The sequence below is a fragment of the Emiliania huxleyi genome, assembly GCF_000372725.1.
Source record: "Emiliania huxleyi CCMP1516 unplaced genomic scaffold EMIHUscaffold_47, whole genome shotgun sequence".
Taxonomy (NCBI): domain Eukaryota; phylum Haptophyta; order Isochrysidales; family Noelaerhabdaceae; genus Emiliania; species Emiliania huxleyi.
This window is the reverse complement of record NW_005198467.1, coordinates 511,619-531,191: the sequence shown is the minus strand read 5'-3', so window position 1 is coordinate 531,191 and position 19,573 is coordinate 511,619. Positions and strand designations below refer to the sequence as shown.

Sequence of the window (19,573 nt, the reverse complement as noted above, 5' to 3'; positions counted from 1 at the left end):
GGACAGAGATGTGTTTTGGGCAGGAATGGGGCTTGAGCTCTCTTGCAACTCTTCACATCCCCAAGAGCGCACGTGGTCCTTCAAGCCTCCTTCGGTCGGCAAGGTCCAAGGAGGTCTCAGGTCACGCTCAGGACTCACACTCAGCCGCAGCCCACACGATCGTTTTAAGAGTACCAAAGAGCAGCGTACGTCGCTAGAAGTCACGGTGCTGCTCCACGCACCGTCGGGTGCGTGGGCGGTAAGGAGGAGGCGCGCGGCGCGTGCGGCCCTAGGGTGACTGGAATGTGGAAACAAAATATATTATCAGAAACCAATACGTCAGTAGAGAGAATAGACTACAAAACTTCGGCGACCGCGTCGGCGCGCCGATACGCCCGAAATAGCGATGCAATCGCAATTGCTCCCAAATAGCAAATCCGCGCTCTCGGCGCGTATAGCCGCGTGCCGCGTAATCACGTAAAAGCAATTGAGTTGCTTTTGCGTGACGTAATATCCCGGAGTTGGAGTGTGTGAAGAGAGAGAGTGTGTTTTGAGAGAGTTTGTTTGTGTTTTGTGTGTGTGAATGCGCACCCGCGCATTCGATCATGGAGAGGCACGCCCCTCGCTGGGCGTCACACTAAACTCACAAGGGACTCTGCCGCAGTGCCTAATACCCCGGTCACCTTAGGGGGAAAAATTTTTATTCTCCCATACGTGCTCGTACTCCTCCTTCGCTGTCCCATCTCCTCGTCTCTTTCCCGCCTGGGCGGGGCGGTGGGCGGGCGCGCGGTGCGGCATGGCGTGTGCGTGTGCGTGACTGCAACGGAGGACCGCTCGCAGAGGACCATTGGGTTTGGCACCGGGCCGGTCGGTGCTTGCACTTTGAATGCCGTGGGGCTCCTGCCCGTGTCCGGGCGTGGAGATGCGAGGGTCGCCCCCCCTTGCCCCACCACTTTGTGTGTGTGGAGACGTTTACCTTACCTTACCTTACTATTAACAACGAAGGCGCTCTCAAAAAAAAATTGCGCATGCGTGGGACGGACGGGTGCTCTGGCAGGTTCGCGTGCCGAGCCGGTACAGGCGCCCTGCCATCCTTGTACTACGATCTCTTAACAGTACCTACGCATCCGGACACACGCGGCATGGCCGACACGCTCATCTACGTGCCGACCAACAACTGCGCACGTGTGATGATCTTCCTGCGCCTAAATGGGCTAGAGCACGAGGTCTCCATCAAGTCGCCGTTTGATTATGGCGGCCTCGACACAGACGCCTACCGCGCCATCAACCCAATGGCAAAGCTGCCTGCGCTCATCACCTCCGCTGGAGACACAGTCTTCGAGTCGCAGGTGATTGTCGAATACCTCGCGGACAAGTACTCGCGCCGACTGACCGAGCCCTGCCTCCCGTCGACGCTAGAGGCAAGGACAAAGGCGTTCCTCCTCGGAGCTCGTACCCCCCCCCCCACCCCCAAGCCCACGCACCATGTCAGGGTATCGGTAGGCGCGCTTGCTGCTGCGCATTCACGATATGTACGTGAGCGGCGCGAACTGCACGACTGATCCTGCCGTCTGGGCCAACCAGGGCGCCATGTACAAGGAAAAGATGCCGCTGGAGGAGCGCAAGGGGAGAGCTGCAGACCTCTGGAAGCAGCTCGAGGTGATCGAGGGGCTGCTGGACAGCGACGGTCCCTTTGCCGCGGGCGAGCTCTCGCTGGCAGACTGTGCCCTCTACCCGACCTATGTCTTTGTGGTTGAGCTGGCGCCCATCTCGCTCGGATGGGAAAAGCCATTCGATAAGCTGGAGAAGACTAAAAAGTGGTTCGCCTTCTGCGAGGCGCACGAAGTCCTCGGCGTCGTCGGTGCCGACGTGCACGCCTTGGTGAAGAAGATCCTAACCGCCCAGGCCGAGGGGGTTGCGAAGCAAGTAGCGGACGCGGAGGGCATGGCGGAGGGGCTGAAGGCACTTGCTCTTTGCGTCTGAGCTAGAGAGCATGGCCTAGGAGGGGCTTTGCCGATCTTGGTTGGTGTACGTGCGCGCCCCGTGGATTTTTCGTTCTCTCATACCGTAAATTCTTGCGCTTGCGGCGATCAGCGAGGCCGAGGCGCGAGGGCGGGGACAACGCGGGAGCGACGAGCGCGGTTGCGTGCGATTTCTTCCCGCAAATCGTGTTGGCGGCCGCCCCTCAAGCCCCTTCCCACCAAACTCAGCAAGAAAACAGCATGCCGAGTTCATTTTATATTTTCAGAAAGAAAGAAAGAACACAGACAACCCAAGGGAGGGATGGGAGGACGGCACGCCGCCACCACACAGGGATTTTAAGGAGAGGTGTGTGATGCGCTAGCCGTCGCCCACCCTAGGGAGTCTGCCTCTTCCTATCTCTCTTCGCAGTCTCTCGCCGCTTCTCGCTGCAGCCTTCATGCCACCTCGCGGTCGTCCCACTCTCGTCGTTCTCTCCCTTGTCATTTCCTCCTCTGTCGCGTCGTTCTCTTCTGTCTCTGTCTCTTGTGAGAGAGAATTTGTCAAATTCTTTTTTTGCCTGTGTCCGTGCCAGTGCGCGCCAGTCCCGCGCCCCCTGTCAGGGTAAATCTTTTGTTTCTGTATCGCGCCTTTTCTGATTTGTTTGGGGGGCACCGCTTTCCGTTTGGTGTTACGTAGTGCCAGTGCGCGCCACGCCCCCCCCCCCTTCCCTCCCAAAGAAAGAAAAGAAACACAACCTGCCTCCTCTTGCGAGAGCGTTCCCAAAACTCTTTTATTTGCGCCAGTCCCGAGTCCAAAAAAGAAAGAAAAGAAAGAAAAGACGCAGGCACATCGAGAGATTCTTTTATTCGACGGGGAGGATTGGGAGGGGGAGGAGCGGCCGGAGGAGTACGCCGGCCTCTTTGACGACCCGTAAGGGGCCGTCGCCTGCTGTGCCATTTGTAGTGCCAGTCCGAGCCAGTCTGCTGTGAGAGGGGCTTGCATCGTAAAATTCTTTTATTCGACGGCGTCCTCTCAAGCAAGGCCGTCGAGCGGACGCGCTGAAATGCTCGCCTTTGCAGCGATGTCGCCACAGCTCGCCGCGGGTAAAGAACCCGTCTGCGTGCCCTACCTGTGCAAGGAACGACAGGCCGAGCGGACCGCACTGCTCTTGCGCCTCACGAACCGCGGTGAGGCGCTCCCAAAGCTTTGGCAGGGTGTCGCCTGCCTCGCGCTCTTGGCACTCGATCATGCGCGCAAGGGCGACGGGTCCGTGATTCCCGAGCTGGCCGGCCTCAACAGCTCGATTGAGCACGTGTTGTTAGACACTCGCTCGGACCCGGCGTCGGGGGTCACGGCGTACCGAGCCGCGCGCGCTAACGGCGCCTCGTCGATCGTCGGCGCCGCGCGCTCGGCCGTCAGCGTGCCGCTCGGGTACGTGGAGACGGAGGACGTCATGCCCGCGGTGAGCTACTGGTCCTCCACGCCCGCGCTCTCCGACCAAAAGCTCTTCCCTCTGTTTGCGCGAACCTTCCCGAGCGACAGCGACAGCGCGGCCGCGATGGTGACCGTCCTCCGCAACATGGGTGTGCCGAGTCAGACATCTCCGGCTCGATGTCTCCACTCACGACACACTCCTCCGCTTCCACCCTACCCACACCACCACCACCCCCGGCACACTCGCAGACACACCCGCACAACACGCCCACGACACGCCCACGCCCACGACGCCCACGACACGCCCACGACACGCCCACGACACGCCCACGCCCACGACACGCCCACACAGGCTGGGAGCACTTCTCCGCAATCAGCGTGGCGGACGAGTACGCGAACGGGTACATGCAGGCCGTCTCGCGCAACGCCGCCGCGTGCGGCCTCACCCTCTCGCGGGTGAGCACCTTCGAGTACGGCAACGCGGACTCTGCCGCGCGCGCGGTGCAGGGGCTCGTCTCGGGCGGAGCAAAGTCAGTGTGTCAGTGCTACACGCCTCCTAGCAGGGAGGACGGGCCCACACGCACACACACGCGCTGCACACGATTGGCTCGGGAGCCGGCACGAGGCACACTGTCCCCGGCCGTAGCACCGGGACCGCCGACCTGTCTTCCTCTCCGCTGTATTCACGCGGTGAAGATGTTGGCGTACTCCCCATCTCCCCCACCCGCTCCCCCGCACCCCTCCGCCTCGCCCTCCCCACCGCCGTCAGCCTCTCTCCTTCACGCCACCGCCCTGTCCTCCCGGCCATCACGACCCGCCTTCTGCACCACCTACGCCCCCCTCCCCTCTCCCCCACACAGCATCGTCACCGCGAACATCGTCCTGCTGATTGCCTTTGATGTGGACCTGCCGGCGATCTTCGCGACGGCCGACGAGCTCGGCATGCTCGACGCGCCCTACGCCTGGTTCGCACCGGACTCCTTCTTTGCGTCGGACCTCGGCGCGATGCTGGCGGCGGGGCAGAGGCTCTGGGAACCTTCCCCGAATCTTCTCTGAACCTTCCTAGGCGCGCTGCTGGCGGCGGGGCAGCTCACGGCGGGGCTGTACGGCAAGCTGGCCGGCTTCAACCAGGTCTTCATCTCGCAAACGTCTCTGAAGCTTCTGAACCTTCCCCGAACCCCTTCCCCGAACCTTCCACCAGGTCTTCATCTCGCAAAAGTCGAGCGCGGGCTACGCGCGGTACGCGGCGGCGCGGCGGCAGGCCAGCTCACTCATGCTCACAGCTGTGATGAGGAGTGGTGAGCGAGTGATTAGGTACGAGGCGGCGTGGCGTCAGCTCACTCCCGAGAGCTGCGAGGCGCTCGGCGAGGGCGGCGTCGGGCCGAGCGGCGACAACGGGTACATCGCGGCGGCTCACGGGGCAGCTGCGGAGCACGGCGTCTCTTCACACCGTCGGCGCTGTGAACACAGGTACAACGCGTCGCGGCTCACGGCGGCCGACTTTCGCGGCCCTCCGCCGGAGGTTGGCAGCTACGCGTACGACGCCGCCGCCGCCATCGCCCTCGCGATCCAGAACTGCAGCTCCAACGGCACGGACGGCGCGCTGCGCGACCACGCGGCGGCGGCGGCGCGCGGCCAGGAGCTGGCCGCCGCGATCCGCGGCCTGGCCTTCTCGGGGGCGAGCGGCGAGGTTGGCTTATAGCCAGGGAGGGGAGAGGGGAGAAGAGCCGCCGCGAACCCTGCCACTCTGCAGGAATTGCCTGCGGGGGTGGATGCCCATGGGGGAGGGGCTTCCGACCCGTTCGGCCCAACCCACATGGAAGAACTCCCCCAAGGCGGCCTCCCTCTCCCTCCCCTCCCACCGGGCCTCCCTCTCCGCCTCCTCCCACCGGGCCTCCCTCTCCGCCTCCTCCCGCCAAGCACCGACAGTCTCGTTTGGGGCGGCGTGGCGGAGACGGGGGGGTCAGATCTTGAAGCCAAGCTTGCCTCGTCCCACTTCTCCTAGGTTGGCTTCAAGCAGGGGCTCGGCGACCGCGCCACAAACGGCCTCGACATCGCAATGTTCAACTGGCAGCTGCAGCCGGCGGGCGGCGGCGGAGGAGGCGAGCGGTTCGCCGACGTGTCGCAAAGGGAATCGAAGCGGATCGAAGGGGATCGAAGGGGATCGAATCTAGGCGAGAAGCTTGCCGACGTCGCGGTGCTCCGCTACTCGCTCAGCACGCTCCTCACGCCCGGCGGCGAGGCGTGCGCCCAGAACGCGACCTCCGCTCTCCCCGAGCCAGACCCGATGTGGGTCTGGTTGGGCGGGGGGAGCAGCCCCCCGCGCGACCGCCTCGTGGTCGAGCGGGAGCGGCTGGCGGCGGACCTCGCCGCGTCGCAGCAGCGCGCCAGGGAGGCGGAGGAGCGAGAGAGGCAGAGGCAGGTGGTCCTCGGTGCAGTGCTCGGCCCCGCCCTCCTCCTCCTCGCCGCCGGCGTGCTGCTGGTCGTGCGGCACTTCAAGCTCGCGAAGCGGCGCCGCCAGCTGGCGTGGCCCGCTCCACGCGCCAAGCCGGACATGTGTCCGGGACGCGTCCGCGACATGTCCGAGACATGTCCTGCAGGTGTGGCGCTCCACCCGCAAGCCGCCGCGCTTGCGCTCCAAGGCCGACGGCGCGAGGTGGCCGCCCGCCGCCGGCTGCTCGGTGAATGCGAGCCGCGGCGGGTTCCTTCTAGGCGAGCGGCGAGTACCACCTCTTTCTCTCGCACACGTGGAGCAGCGGCCAAGACCAGGTGCGCACCCTTCGAGCGCACCCTCCCCTACCCCACACGGTACCCGAACCCGACCAGGTGCACATGATCAAGCGGCGGCTCGCCCCTCCCCTACCCCACGGTACCCGAACCCAACCTCCCCTACCCCACACGGTACCCGAACCCGACCAGGTGCACATGATCAAGCGGCGGCTCGCCACGCTCGCGCCGCAGATGAAGATCTTCCTCGACGTCGACGACCTAGAGGAGTTCGGCACGCTCGCCGACAGAGAGAGCATATTCCACCCGAAGAAAAAATCCAGCCGGACATTACGTCATCACGTCACGTCACGTCACTGGTACTCCCCTACCCCCACGTGACCCGACACTGCTGTGAATACGTCCCTTTCCCATACTGTGACCTGGTAGCATATTCTGGCTGCAAGCCCCCCCCCCCCCCCACCCACCCACCCGAGACCAGGGACAGGACTACACAACACCCGCAGCAGAACCGGTGGGACTGCCCCCCGCCACCACTCGCCCTGGGCCTAGACAGAATCGCGTGCCCCGACGACGGCGAAACACAGGCACGCTCGCCGACAACGTCGCCGCCTCAGACGTGGTGCTCCTCTTCCTCTCGCGCGGCTACTTCACCTCCAAGGCGTGCAAGATCGAGTACACGGCCGCCTGCCGACTGGGCGCGAGCCCCTCCCCTACCCCATAGTACCCGAACCCACCACCCTCCCCTACCCCCATAGTACCCGAACCCACGGCCGTTCGCCGGCTGGGCACGAGCCGGCAGTGCTCGTGCACGCGTCCTGCCGAGCCCCCCCCCCCCCTCCCCGCGGAGCCTTCTCGGAAGCTTCCTGTGTACCTTAGGCAAGCCGGTCGTCGTCGTGCACGAGTCTGACGAGAACCACGGAGGCGCGCCGAGCTCACCCGAGATCCGCCCGAGATCGCCCGAGATCGCCCTAGATTCACCCGAGATCGCCCGAGATCACCCGAGATCACCCGAGGGCATAGGCGCGCCGCTCGAGGAGCTGCGCGACCAGTGCCCCGACGAGTGCCGCGCGCACCTCTTCGGCATCATAATAAGAGCGATACGTATATAATCACATTGTCTATGATTCTCACAGTGGATCCCTGTAACAACTCATCGCTAACGCTTCTGAGATTGGTACAGATGATCCACTCTGAGAATCATAGATAACATGATCCTACACGTAGGCAGCCGGGCGGTGGTGCCGTGGCTCCGCTCCGCCCCCTTCCAGCTGGTGACGCGAGATCACCCGAGATCACCCGAGATCACCCGAGATCACCCGAGATCACCCGAGATCACCCGAGATCACCTTCCAGCTGGTGACGCTCCAGAAGAAAGAACACATTCTTGGCTTCAAGCCCCCCGAGGGGACTAGGGACAGAACCACACCAGTCTCGGACTAGAGGGACCGCCCCCCGCCCCCACGTGCCCTGACTGCACAGGACCGCGTGCCTCCAGGTGACGCTCAAGAAGATCGTCGCCGTCGTGCTGTCCGCCGGCGGCGGCGAGGCGGTCGCGGAGCCGGGCAAGCAGGCGGGCGGAGGGGGTGAGATAGCCAGGGTGGCCAGCGAGCCGTCGACTCTTCCCCGAGAGTCGCGGGTCGGCGGAAGCTCGAGCGGCAAGCTGGAGCGAGCCAAGTCGGCGTCGGCAGAGGCGGCGAGGCGGGCCACCGCGAGGGCGATGGCGCCGCGCGCGCCGGCCAAGAAGGTGGAGTGGGAGTCGGCCGACCTGTACTTGCACAAGGAGCTCAAGCCGGCGGCGGGGCTGGGGCCTGGGCCTGGCCTGACGCTCCTCTACTCGCGACACAACCCGGGCGCGCGCCGCGTCGCGTCGCAGCTCGCCGCGACGGTCGCCGGCTGCGTCGCCGTCGAGGCTCCCGCGAGCGTTGGCGGCGGGCGGGTCTTGCCGCTCCTCGTTCTCAACGCGCGCACCTTTGAGGGCGCCGACGGGGAGGCGTGCTCCCCCGAGAGAGCAGCCGAGAGCACACCGAGAGCAGCCGAGAGCAGCCGAGAGCAGCCGAGAGCAGCCGGGGTGAGAGGATGCCGACGGGGAGGGTGCCTGCTTGGTGCTCGCCCTCCTTGCGGCCCCTCGCGCGATTGCTCGTTGAGAGACCGGGGCGGGCCGTCTCTCCTGTCCAACAGCCCGTCTCAGACTGCCAGACAGTCTCACGTGGCCACACCAGGCGCTCGCTGGGGAGGTGTGCGGCTGGCGAGCAGCCTTCAAGGAGACGGTGCGCGCCAACGAGCGGTTGAGGCAGCGCCAAGAGGCAGCCAGTGGGTTGGCGAAGCTGACGAATCGACTCGAGGCGCTCACGGGCGTGGACGTCGACGGCGACGGCGACGTCAACGAGAAGTGCCTCGCAGAAGCAGAAGGCCGCGGGCGTTCACTCACTCTCGGATCGAACGTGCAGAGCCGCCAAGACTCCCTCGGCGAGGCGTCGGGCCGGGCGCAGCCCAAGCACGGCGGAGCGGTGGGCGAGGCTAGCGAGCGCGTGCGCTCCTCGTCCTCCGCCTCGGGGGCGGACTCGGAGTCGGAGGAGCCGGCGGGCGGCGTGGAGATGGGCAGGCTGCTGCTCGTGCACATGCTCGAGCCCGAGGACGACGGCTGCCGCTTCGAGCAGGTGATGGCCCAGACCCCGCAGCACCTCGTCGACGACAAGCTCTACTCGCAGATCGCGCTGCCGTGGTTCCACGCGCCAGACTACCGCGCGGCCGCCCTCGCGGTGCTCTCGCACACGCTCGTCAAGGAGGGCTCCTCCGCACCGTCCAGCCGGGCCAGGGGCGGCACGAGGTGGTGGCCCAGCACGCGGCGGGCCCCCGCCACGGAGCGCCGGGCGTCGGGACGGCTCATGTTCAGGCGGCGGAGCAGCGCGCCCGTGTGATGGGCGGCCGCGCGGAACAATCTACATGGTAGCAAAGTCTGAAAAAGTCGTCCGACCGCGCAGAGCGGTCTGGCTGTCTGCAGAGCTTCCGTCCGCGAGCCCTGAGAAATGTCGGAGGCATGTCGGCCCATGTTCGCGATTTTGATGGCGTTGCCCTTATTGCACGTGAAACAGACCGCGCCGGCCACGCACCCTTGTTCCCGGAGGCCAACTCGAACAGGTTTGAGCAATGGCCGCCTTCCATGCTCGACACGTCCGCCCGCCATCAAGTTGTACGATGAAAAATGCAGCAGGAACTTAGTTGCCTCGAAGGCCGCCCTGCTCGAAGGCCGCCCTGCTCTCGGCATTGTGTTGTTGACTGATAGCACTGTCTGATCCAACCAGAAAGAGCCGTCGAAGAGCCGTCGAGAGCTACATGAGACCCAAGTCGTCATGATGTACCAGAAAACGAAACTAGCGCCAAAATTGAGATCTCAGGATTGACATTAATTTCTCGCGCCTGCTTTCGCTGCTTGAGGCTCGCCAAACAGATACTGCGTCTATGGCCGTGTGCAACGTCAAGTCGTTATATAACCGCGACAAGACCATCGCGCCAACCGCGACTCTGTTGCTTTTATGCGGCAGCATTCACCGTGACTCTTGCCGTGAATGGTTAGTGACCGCAATACTACGCCGTGAGCTGAGCTTCACCAGCCGTTTATCTTCCTTCCCTTGCCTTCTCTTGCCGTCCGTTCTCTGTGCGCATTCCACTGCATGCATGCGGCATCACAAGCGTCTTCTGCCGGGCGCGCATCTGAACTCGTACCTGGTAGGCCATCGCTTTGCTGAAGGATCAGGCGCCTGAATGGCGACAGTGAGCGTCTCCTACTTATGGATTGCGCTCAAGGTACGAGGACCGCAAGAGCGCGCCGCAGGCGAAGCGATTTTTTTGGCGGCAGGGCTGTTCCAATCTTGTGATCACGCGCGAGCCTGTGAATACGCCCCGGAGGCCTCAACCCCCAACTAAAGGGTTGACGGGGGGTCTCAACCGTCAACCAGATGGTTGAGGGGGGGCCTCAACCCTCAACCCGTCAACCACCCCTCTGAGCAGACAACTCCCTCGCACAACACTGGGCACGGGACTGGCGCGCACTGGCGCACTGGCTCCTAGCCCGAGAGGGGAGCTTCCGAGACCCAATACGTGACCACGCACACATCATCCCGCGGCCTCGCGGTCGGCGGGATTGCAACCAGTCATCGCGTGCCGCCTGTCGTTCGACTCGGGCGCCTTGGGCGTCGGGGTGGCGAGCAGGGGACGCAGCTCTGAGCGCCCAGCGACGCGTGCCGGATGGATGGAGTCCGGCCGCGGGTGACTAGGGGAGTTCGCTCAGGATGTGTGGCAGCCACGTTGGCTGAGTGTCTTGTCTTGTGGTTCTGTGTGTCGCTCCTGTGTGACCGTCATCGCCCGTCTAGCGTCCACCCATACCGCGTTGGTGTCCCAGTCGTTGGTCGGACTGTGTTTCGCCTCTTCCCATCAAATGTATGTTGACATTGAGGTGATGAGGAGTCTGGCCGCGCGGCGGGCGGCGGGACGGACGTAAGATAATGAATCGATGATTCGATGATCAGGCGTAACAAGCGCGATTGCACAAGGGGTGGAAGAGGGTCTGGCCACCGCGGGGCGAGGGAGGCGGTGGGCCAGATGCCGGATCCGCTGTGCGCGTTCGTTGGTCAGGGCGCGGCGCTGACCGCGGCGGCCTGGGCCGCGGCGGCGTGTTTGTTTACATTGAGGTGATGTGGAGTCTGGCCGCGCGGCGGGCGGCGGGACGGACGTAAGATAATGAATCGATGATGCGATCAGGCGTAACAAGCGCGATTGCACACAAACACACGTCGCAAAGCCGGCGGAACAAGGAGTGGCGTGCGCGGAAAACCGAGGCCACGTTCCATATGGCCGCAGACGCGCGCGTTGCTGAGCTTCAGAAGCGCATCAAGGTGGCCGTAGAAGAAGAGGACTACATCAAGGCGGCAGCTAGCGAAGTTTTTTCTTTTCTTCTCACCCTTCGCTGAGCCATGTCTTCTCACCCTTCGGTATATCGCGTATGCGCATACGAATTACGATGTCTGAACACTACCCGCCGAAGAATTACCCGAGGTACTATTCTGGATACTGAGGGTATGTGCTGCTAGATCTCACTGAGCTGAGCTCGTATCTGGCTTTGGTAAGCAGTTTTGAGTTCGGTAATGTCTCCGGAGACGGAGGGCCGCGTCCGCGGACGACCATGACGTCGGCCGGGATCCCCCCGTGCGGGGGCCTTCGACGCGCCGTTTTTACGATACTTGCTTCAGCTACGTGCGTGAATGGGAGGTGTGATGCAGCATCCAGGCGTTAAAGAAGACGACATGAATGGTTCACAGAGAATGTGTGTTCAGACCTTTGCGCGGGGGGTGTGAACAGCCATTCCGCGTGGTTGAGGGGTTGAAGGGGTCTGTCAACCACTTGGTTGAGGGTTGAGGCCTCTGTCAACCACGTGGTTGTGACAGTTGAGGCAATCGGCCTCAACCACCGCTCTGAGTAGAGAGTTGGGTGTAAAATTCTTTCCTGTTAGTGCCAGTGCGCGCCAGTCCCGTGCTCGGGCGGGTTGCACTTGGAGCACTTGGAGTGCAGTCAGTAACCGCACATCCAGGGCCGGGGAGCTCAGAAGCGCACCCAGCGGGCCGGATGATTGGCATCGGGTTGCGGGCAAGAAAGCCCTAGCCATGGGGGTGCGCGTTCGCAGGGAAAGGGCCTTAAAGTAAACACGGGTCTCCGAGGGTTAGCCCCGCGTCCCGGGGTGCAGGAAATTCTTTTCTTCGCGAGGGAGGATTGGGAGGGGGAGGAGCGGCCGGAGGAGTACGCCGGCCTCTTTGACGACCCGTAAGGGGCCGTCGCCTGCTGTGCCATTTGTAGTGCCAGTCCGAGCCAGTCTGCTGTGAGAGGGGCTTCTATACTAAAATTCTTTTCTTCGCACCTGTGTCGAGCCTGTCTGCTGTGAGAGAGAGTTGTTCTGTTTAAATTCTTTTCTTCGCGATGTCCACCCCGCCGCGCCGCCGCTCGCGCCGCCTCACCCCCGCCACCACCGCCGCGCCCTCGCCGAACACGCCGCCGCCCGCCCGCCTCCTCGACCTCCCCAGGGAGCTCCTCGAGCGCGCCCTCTCTCGCTGCGACAGCCCCGTCGACATCGCTCGCGTCACGGCCGTCTCGCTGCTCTTTCACTCGCTCGCGGAGCAGGGCATCCGCTTGTGGGCGCAAGAGCGCGGCTTCGAGCTGCTGGCGCAGCCCGAGGGCGAGAGCTGCGCCGTGCGGTGGCTGTGTTATTCTGCGCTGCTTCGCGAGGCCAACCCGCCGGCGAGGGCGGCCGCAGGCCACTACCACAGCCTCTTCATTGACGGCGAGGGGCGGCTCTCGTCGTGCGGCTATGCGCCGGATCACGCCCTCCTCGGTCACGGCGAGGGCGTGACGCGGCTCAACACGCCGACCCGCCTCTCCTCTTCGCTGGGCGAGGAGCGTGCCGTGAGCGTGTCGGTTGGGTATTGCCACAGCCTCGCCCTGACCGCCGACGGCGCTGTCTGGAGCTGGGGCGGTGGAGACTTTGGCAACTTGGGCCACGGTGACCAGCAGGACCAGTGGCAGCCGAAGAAGGTCGAGGCCTTGGCGGGCCGGCGCGTTGTCGCTGTGTCTGCTGGAGATTCCCACAGCCTCGCCGTCACCGCCGACGGCTCCGTCTGGAGCTGGGGCCTTGGAGGTGATGGCCGGTTGGGCCACGGCGACCAGCAGGAGCAACTGCTGCCGAAGAAGGTCGAGGCCTTTGCTGGCCAGCGCGTCGTCGCTGTGTCGGCTGGAGGGGCGCACAGCCTCGCCATCACCGCCGACGGCGCCGTCTGGAGTTGGGGCGATGGAGGCTTAGGCCAGCTGGGCCACGGCGACCAGCAGAACCAGCTGCTGCCCAAAAAGGTCGAGGCCTTTGCTGACCAGCGCGTCGTCGCTGTATCGGCGGGAGATCTGCACAGCCTCGTCACAGCCGACGGCAGCGTCTGGAGCTGGGGCAGTGGACGCTTTGGCAAGCTGGGCCACGGCGACGAGCAGCGCCAGCTGCTGCCGAAGAAGATCGAGGCTTTCACTGGGCGGTGCGTCGCCGCTGTGTCGGCAGGAGACTTCCACAGCCTCGCCCTCACCGCTGACGGCGCCGCCTGGAGCTGGGGCCGTGGAGAGGAGGGCAGGTTGGGCCACGGCGACGACCAGCGGCAGCTGCTGCCAAAGAAGGTCGAGGCCTTCGCTGGTCAGTGCGTCGTCGCTGTCTCGGCTGGAGTCTACCACAGCCTCGCCGTCACCGCCGACGGCGCCGTGTTTACCTGGGGCAAGGGCGAGGACGGCTGCCTGGGCCACGGGGAGGACCTGTCGGACCAGCTGCTGCCCAAGAAGGTCGAGGAGTGGGCGCCGGGGCAGTGATGAGAAGGGGCGAAAGGGTGCAAGGCTCTGTGTTGCCGCGCGTGCCTGTTCATCTCGTTGACGTCGCCGCCGGCGCAGGTGTGGACGAGCGATTCGTCGCGGTGGTGGGTGTACTCGCGCCACAGCTTCTTGTTCTGCACGCGCTGCACGCAGCTCAGCCTTGCGCTCGGGCAGCTCCGCGCGAGCAGCGTCTTGATGAGGAGCGCCTCGTTGCTCTGCATCGAGAGCGGGACGAGCTTCGACTCGGTCGGGCCGCCGTCCCCGCCGCCGGCGCCCCACTCATCGGGGAAAATCATCGGCAACGCAGTGCGCGGGCGGATTGCGCGAGGAGGGTCGAAACACAAACGCACTGACACAACGGGGGGGGGGGGGGCGGGCCGAGTTGATTTCTTTTTCTTTGTAAAATTTTCTTTTTTGATGATCAAGCGGAAGAGCCTTCCTTTCCTCGCGAGGCACTCCCACGGGCTGAGGCGTAGATAGCGCGTGGACACCGCAGACGAGTCCAACTCTTGCTGTCGCCCTCGCTGTGTGTTTGTCGAGCTTCCGCATGAAGTGACGCGCCTCTTCCTTATTTCCAGCGCAGCTGCCGCTCAGTATGTGCGCCAACGACGCCTGTGGTGGCTCACTGTCTTCTTGTTTCCAGTACAGTCCCTGTCTCGCAAAATTCTTTTTTTCAGTTTCGCTCGGCCGTATGTTGCCTCTGGGGGGGGGGGTCATGGCCGAGGACCCCCCAGAGACTCGTGGTCAGACCCTCCGGGCCCTTGATTTTACGCCTCATTTCGCAGTATTTTCGAGAGGAAAATCGTCCTTTGGAGCTACATGAGCCTTGAGACTGGTCAGATTATCCAAGATATTGGAGTTTCAGCCACGATTTCACAACTTTGGGGGCAAAATCGGCTCTCTGGCGGCTATTCCTAGCCCACAAACTGCTGGGGGGTGCCCACCACATGCTAGGGGGGGGGGTCCGACCCCTCCCAGAGGCTTCACCACATGCTAGGGGGGGGGGGTCCCAACCCCCCCAGAAGGTTTACCACATTCTAAGGGGGGGGGTGGGGCGTGAGTAGAAGGGCGCCCCCCTCCCTGGAAGCGATGTGCGCCTGCTCCGGCTGTTGGGCCACGGACGGCACGACTGAATGCCACAACGCCACGTGGCGGGTCAACGCCAAGGACCTCGCACGCTTCTCGCGCGAGTCCTCCGAATGGTTTGCGAGAGTGGAAAAGCTTTGCGCAGGGGCCAAGACGACCCTGCGCGTGACGACCGAAGCGTACCTCCGAGAGCGCCCTGCGCTTCTTGCGCCGGGCATCTAGTAGCATTCCGGGCCTCACCGCGCCACGTGCTCGAGCCACGTGCGCAATAAATCGGCTGCAACCCCGAGCGCCTGGCTTATGACTTATGAGGCCAACCTCGCGCTCGGCGACACAGCCACATCCGACTTGAAACGAGGCTAGGGTGCGGCACATTCATCGGACTCAACTTTTCGATCATATTTTTGATGATATAACCGTGCATTCAGATATAACCAGGCAGACGCATACCATCCACTCTTTGTGTGAGCTCTGTGTCCTGATTTGCCAACAACATACCTAAAAAACTATACACCGGGGACCGCCGGCGCCTACTCGCACTCCTCGGCCCGTCCTCTCAGTGGAAGAGGCCCGAGGCCGTCTCGCCGCCGCTGCGCGTGTCGGGCCGGCGCCCGCCCGCCGCCCAGCACGCGTCACAGACGGCGAGCTGCACTGGCCTGTGGTAAAAATCTAACCGGAAAATTTCTTTTAAATTCGCTAAAATTCTTTTCGCAGTTGGTGCAAAGCTTGGAGGGGAAGAGCGAGGTGTAACCCCTGCACGCCATAAAGCTGCTCAGCGGGGCGAAGAACCGGCGCAGCCAAAGTGCTGGCGCGGTCGCAGAGTCTGGTGCGGCTCCGGGAAGCAGCGAGGGGAGCCGAAGGAGCCACGCGGACGTACGACGGGCGTCGTCAAAATGCGGTTTTTCTTTCGGTGAGCGCGGTTTTCTTTTTCTCGCGATTTCCACCCCGCCGCGCCGCCGCTCGCGCCGCCTCGCCTCCGCCTCCTCCGCCGCCCCCTCTCCAGACACGCCGCCGCCCGCCCGCCTCCTCGACCTCCCCACGGAGCTCCTCGTGCGCGTCGTCTCTCGCCTCGACGGCCCCCTCGATATCGCTCGCGTCGCGGCCGTCTCGCTCCTCTTCCACGCCTCGCTTGCGGTGGAGGCCATCCGCTTGTGGGCGCACGAGCGCGGCTACGTGCTGCCGGCGCAGCCAGAGGACGAGACCTGCGCCGTGCGGTGGCTGTGCTTCGCTGCGCTGCTGTGCGAGTCCAACCCGCCGGCGAGGGCGGCGGCAGGCTATCTGCACAGCCTCTTCATCGACGGCGAGGGGCGGCTCTCGTCTTGCGGCAATGGAGGGCGTAGGCTGGCGGCAGCGGAGGGCGAGGAGGACGAGGACGACGACGACGAGGAGGAGGAGGAGGAGGTGGAGTTTCCAGGCCTTCTCGGCCACGGCGAGGGCGTGCTGCAGCTGAAGACGCCGACCCGTCTCCCGTCGACGCTGGGAGGCGCGCGCGCGGTTGGTGTGGCGGCGTCAGGACTTTTCAGCCTCGCTCTCTCCGCGGACGGCACCCTTTGGTCCTGGGGCTGCGGCGGGCAGGGCGAGCTGGGACACGGCGACGAGGAGCATCAGTGGCAGCCCAAGAAGATCGAGGCCTTTGCTGGGCGGCGCGTCGTCGCTGTGTCTGCTGGAGGCATGCACAGCCTCGCCCTCACCGCCGACGGCGGCGTCTGCAGCTGGGGCGATGGAGACGATGGCCGGTTGGGCCACGGCAACCTGGAGGGGCAGCTGCTGCCCAAGAAGATCGAGGCCTTTGCTGACCAGCGCGTCGTGGCTGTGTCGGCGGGAGCGTTCCACAGCATCGCCCTCACCGCCGACGGCGCTGTCTGGAGCTGGGGCTGTGGTTTGGCCGGCCAGTTGGGCCACGGCAATCAGCAGACCCAGCTACTGCCCAGGAAGATCGAGGCGTTGGCTGGGCGGCGCGTCATCGCTTTGTCGGCAGGAGGGTACCACAACCTCGCCATCACCGCCGACGGAGCCCTCTGGAGCTGGGGCCTTGGAGGCCATGGCCAGCTGGGCCACGGCGACGAGCAGTACCAGCTGCTGCCGAAGAAGGTGGAGGCCTTGGCTGGCCAGCGCGTCGTCGCTGTGTCGGCTGGAGAGCGCAACGGCTTCGCCATCACCGCCGACGGAGCCCTCTGGAGCTGGGGCACTGGCAAGCTGGGCCACGGCGACGAGCTGAACCAGTCGCTGCCGAAGAAGGTCGAGGCCTTTGCGGCGCGGCGCGTCGTGGCTGTGTCGGCAGGGGATGTCCACAGCCTCGCCCTCACCGCCGATGGCGCTATCCTCGCATGGGGCGAGGGTGAGCGCGCCCGCCTAGGCCATGGAGAGGACCTGTCGAACCAGCTGCTGCCGAAGAAGATCGAGGTGTGGTCGCGGGAGTGAGAAGGGGGGGGGGGGGGTCACGTGCGGCGAGGCAGGGTCGCACCCATATTATGTAAAAACGCTGCAGAAGAAAGAAAGAATTCTTAAAATACAAGCCTCTCTCACAGCACACTGGCACGACAAGGGCGCGGACTGGCGCGGACTGGAACCTGGTTTGTGGAGCTCCCGCACCTGTCTAGACAGTCCTGAGCCTGTCCAGACAGCGTCCAGACAGCGTCCAGACAGCGTCCAGACAGCGTCCAGACAGCGTCCAGACAGTGGCACATGGCTCCACTCTTCACAGTAAAGTCTCGTAGTCATGGCTGGACGACCCCTGACAGTACCCCTGGCGCTGCCGAGGCCACTCCCCACCCAGCCACCCACCCATCCACATGCCGCTTTCTTTCTTTACTTGCCATGCCATTGAAGGGGTGGGGGTGGGGGCTGTCTAGACAGCAGAACTAAGAGAACTTGAGAACTTGAAGTTTGAACTTGTAGTTTTGTCCAGACAGCTGTCTAGACAGCTGTCTAGACAGGCCCTCTTCACAGAAGGGTCGCCCAAAGTTCCCGCGAAGAACTCGGGCAGAGCGGCAACTGTGGCGGCAATTGGGCAACGCCAACGTCGCAACGATGCTGCGGATAAGGGCAGAGCAAGCGTGGGCACGCATTGGTCGGGTTCCATGCTGCAGCCGCGAGCCCCGCGCCGCAGCCGATGAAGAAGCTGCGGGCCGGCAGTAGCCACGTCGACCCGCCGCTGCGCATCGGGCAAAGCGCGAGCCCAGCAGTTCAGTCAGGCAAGCACGCTGCACCCACGACGGCGGCCTCGGGGCGCGCGCGACCGAACGCGCTTGCGGCGCCGCCACGCCGTCCTTTCACATCGCCGCCGGACCGCCCTCCCTCCTCCGCGACAGACGCCGCAAAGACGGCGCTTCTCGCCGCCGAAGCAACAGCAGCAGCTGTGGCAGCAGATCTTTACGTCGCTGGTGCACGCGGTGCGGACTCGCCGCAGTCTGGCGGGCGCTCGCCTCGCCCGGACCAGGCGGCCGAGCAGGCTGTGATCGCGGCCGAGGCGGATGATCGGGATGGGCTCGGGCGGGTGCCGCCTTGCGGCGCGCCGGCAAAGGAGCCTGCAGAGGCGGGGGCGATCGGCGAGGCGGCGGTGCTCGCACCTGCAGCTGACGCGCAGCTGCAGCATAGAGCGGAGGGCAAAACTAAAGGCACGGATGGTGGCTTCCGTCGGTTTCCATTGACCAAGATGTTTTGTCCACATACACTGACGTACGTCATACCACATCCATCCATCCAACCAAGAGAATGCAACTCAAGTTTTGATCGCTCACAGCTGGCTGACGTGTTGTTGAGTATCAGAGTATGATTCCTGTCTGCAGGTCTATTCACACCTCACGCGATCTTCCATGTCCAGACAGCGTCCAGACAGCGTCCAGACAGCGTCCAGACAGTGTCCAGACAGCGTCCAGACAGCAAAATCGGAGCGTCTAGACAGCTATTCAGACAGTAATAGCACTTGAGTGTACACAGCTGATTGAAGTAAAGGGGAGTGATGCAGCTGCCTGCCAGAGCAGAAAGATTCCTTAATTCTCTCCACTACAAAAAAAGTCCAGTGCGGAACCGAGATCATGGCCCCGAATGCCGTGCTCTCTAGGCAAGGTGCGGGAGCTCCACAAACCAGGTTCTGGCACACACACCGGCTCACCACCGGAGCCGCCTAAGCGACTCCGTTAAGAACGGCAATGCACTCCGCACCATGCACAATGCCGCTCTCCCCGCACGCCCCTTTTGGTGGGGGTGGGCTGAGCAGTGGTGGGGGGGGCTTAGAGGCGGCCGGCTTGAGCCCATCTGACGGGCTAGCCTCGCCGCCGCTGCCGCCGCCAAAGAGATCGCCGACCGCCCATTCCCCCCTCCTCGTTCCCCCCTCGTCTTCTCCGACCTCGCCGAGCCGACGATCTCCGAGCCTCCCCGCCCTGCACGCCCCCGCTCCCCGCCGCCCCGCACTGACACACGCCCCACACGCACGTACAAGACAAACCGGCGTTCTTGCTCTCAAAAGAAAAAAATGAGGCAGAGACCAGCGGGGGAGACTCCCCGCCTATGCAACACCCCAGAGAGGGGCTGCCATCGCCGAAGCTGTGCCTAAGCATAACTCCAAAACCCGCAGCGGCCCAGGACCGCTGCCAGGGGGCCTTGGGGGCAGCCTGCCGGACCGCCGCTGCACGGGGCTAAAGCACCAGAAGTAGATGAATGTAGTTGATGGATCGGGCTATCACCGTGCCTCCCCTCTATACGTCAGAGTGGGACCAACGCCGCGCCGGGCAAGGGGCGCGCCCGGTCCTCCGCTCGACGGACCAGCCGCGCGCCCCGAGCGGCCCAGGCGGCGAGTAGTCGTCGTTGAACCTCCGGCATGTAGTTGCCCGCGTGGTTAGCGCCCGTCCGCCCTCCGCCGTCCGTCGCTTCGTGTGACCAGCGGAGAAAGAAGTTTACCTTACCTTACCTTGTGAAACAAGCGGAGAAAGAAGTGTACCTTACCTTACCTTATATCGAGGGTCTGGAGAACGGGGGGAGGCGGTGGAGAAGGTTG

The 19,573-nt window shown here is 64.1% G+C and overlaps 3 protein-coding genes across 3 annotated transcripts; all 3 read left to right on the top strand.

Annotated features, from left to right (window-relative positions):
• Nucleotides 1-1,121: 1,121 nt before the first annotated feature.
• Nucleotides 1,122-1,962, top strand: EMIHUDRAFT_103216 (hypothetical protein; the record flags this gene model as incomplete). Its single annotated transcript, XM_005768079.1, has 2 exons — nucleotides 1,122-1,472; nucleotides 1,564-1,962. The coding sequence occupies 2 exons, from the start codon at nucleotides 1,122-1,124 to the stop codon at nucleotides 1,960-1,962; spliced, it is 750 nt and encodes a 249-aa protein (XP_005768136.1).
• A 1,045-nt stretch (nucleotides 1,963-3,007) lies between these two features.
• Nucleotides 3,008-9,202, top strand: EMIHUDRAFT_436732 (hypothetical protein). The gene is made up of 18 exons (XM_005768078.1): nucleotides 3,008-3,554; nucleotides 3,728-3,905; nucleotides 4,236-4,375; nucleotides 4,442-4,506; nucleotides 4,577-4,614; nucleotides 4,690-4,773; nucleotides 4,846-5,065; nucleotides 5,381-5,477; nucleotides 5,550-5,899; nucleotides 5,976-6,017; nucleotides 6,088-6,144; nucleotides 6,295-6,376; nucleotides 6,690-6,800; nucleotides 6,982-7,026; nucleotides 7,126-7,185; nucleotides 7,330-7,376; nucleotides 7,601-8,095; nucleotides 8,325-9,202. The coding sequence occupies exons 1-18, from the start codon at nucleotides 3,023-3,025 to the stop codon at nucleotides 9,021-9,023; spliced, it is 3,342 nt and encodes a 1,113-aa protein (XP_005768135.1). The 5' UTR covers nucleotides 3,008-3,022; the 3' UTR covers nucleotides 9,024-9,202.
• Nucleotides 9,203-17,689: 8,487 nt separating this feature from the next.
• EMIHUDRAFT_211301 (hypothetical protein) lies at nucleotides 17,690-18,309 on the top strand (the record flags this gene model as incomplete). Its single annotated transcript, XM_005768077.1, has 4 exons — nucleotides 17,690-17,719; nucleotides 17,889-17,960; nucleotides 18,029-18,216; nucleotides 18,291-18,309. 4 exons carry the CDS (start codon nucleotides 17,690-17,692, stop codon nucleotides 18,307-18,309), a joined length of 309 nt encoding a protein of 102 aa, XP_005768134.1.
• Between the last annotated feature and the right edge of the window lie 1,264 nt (nucleotides 18,310-19,573).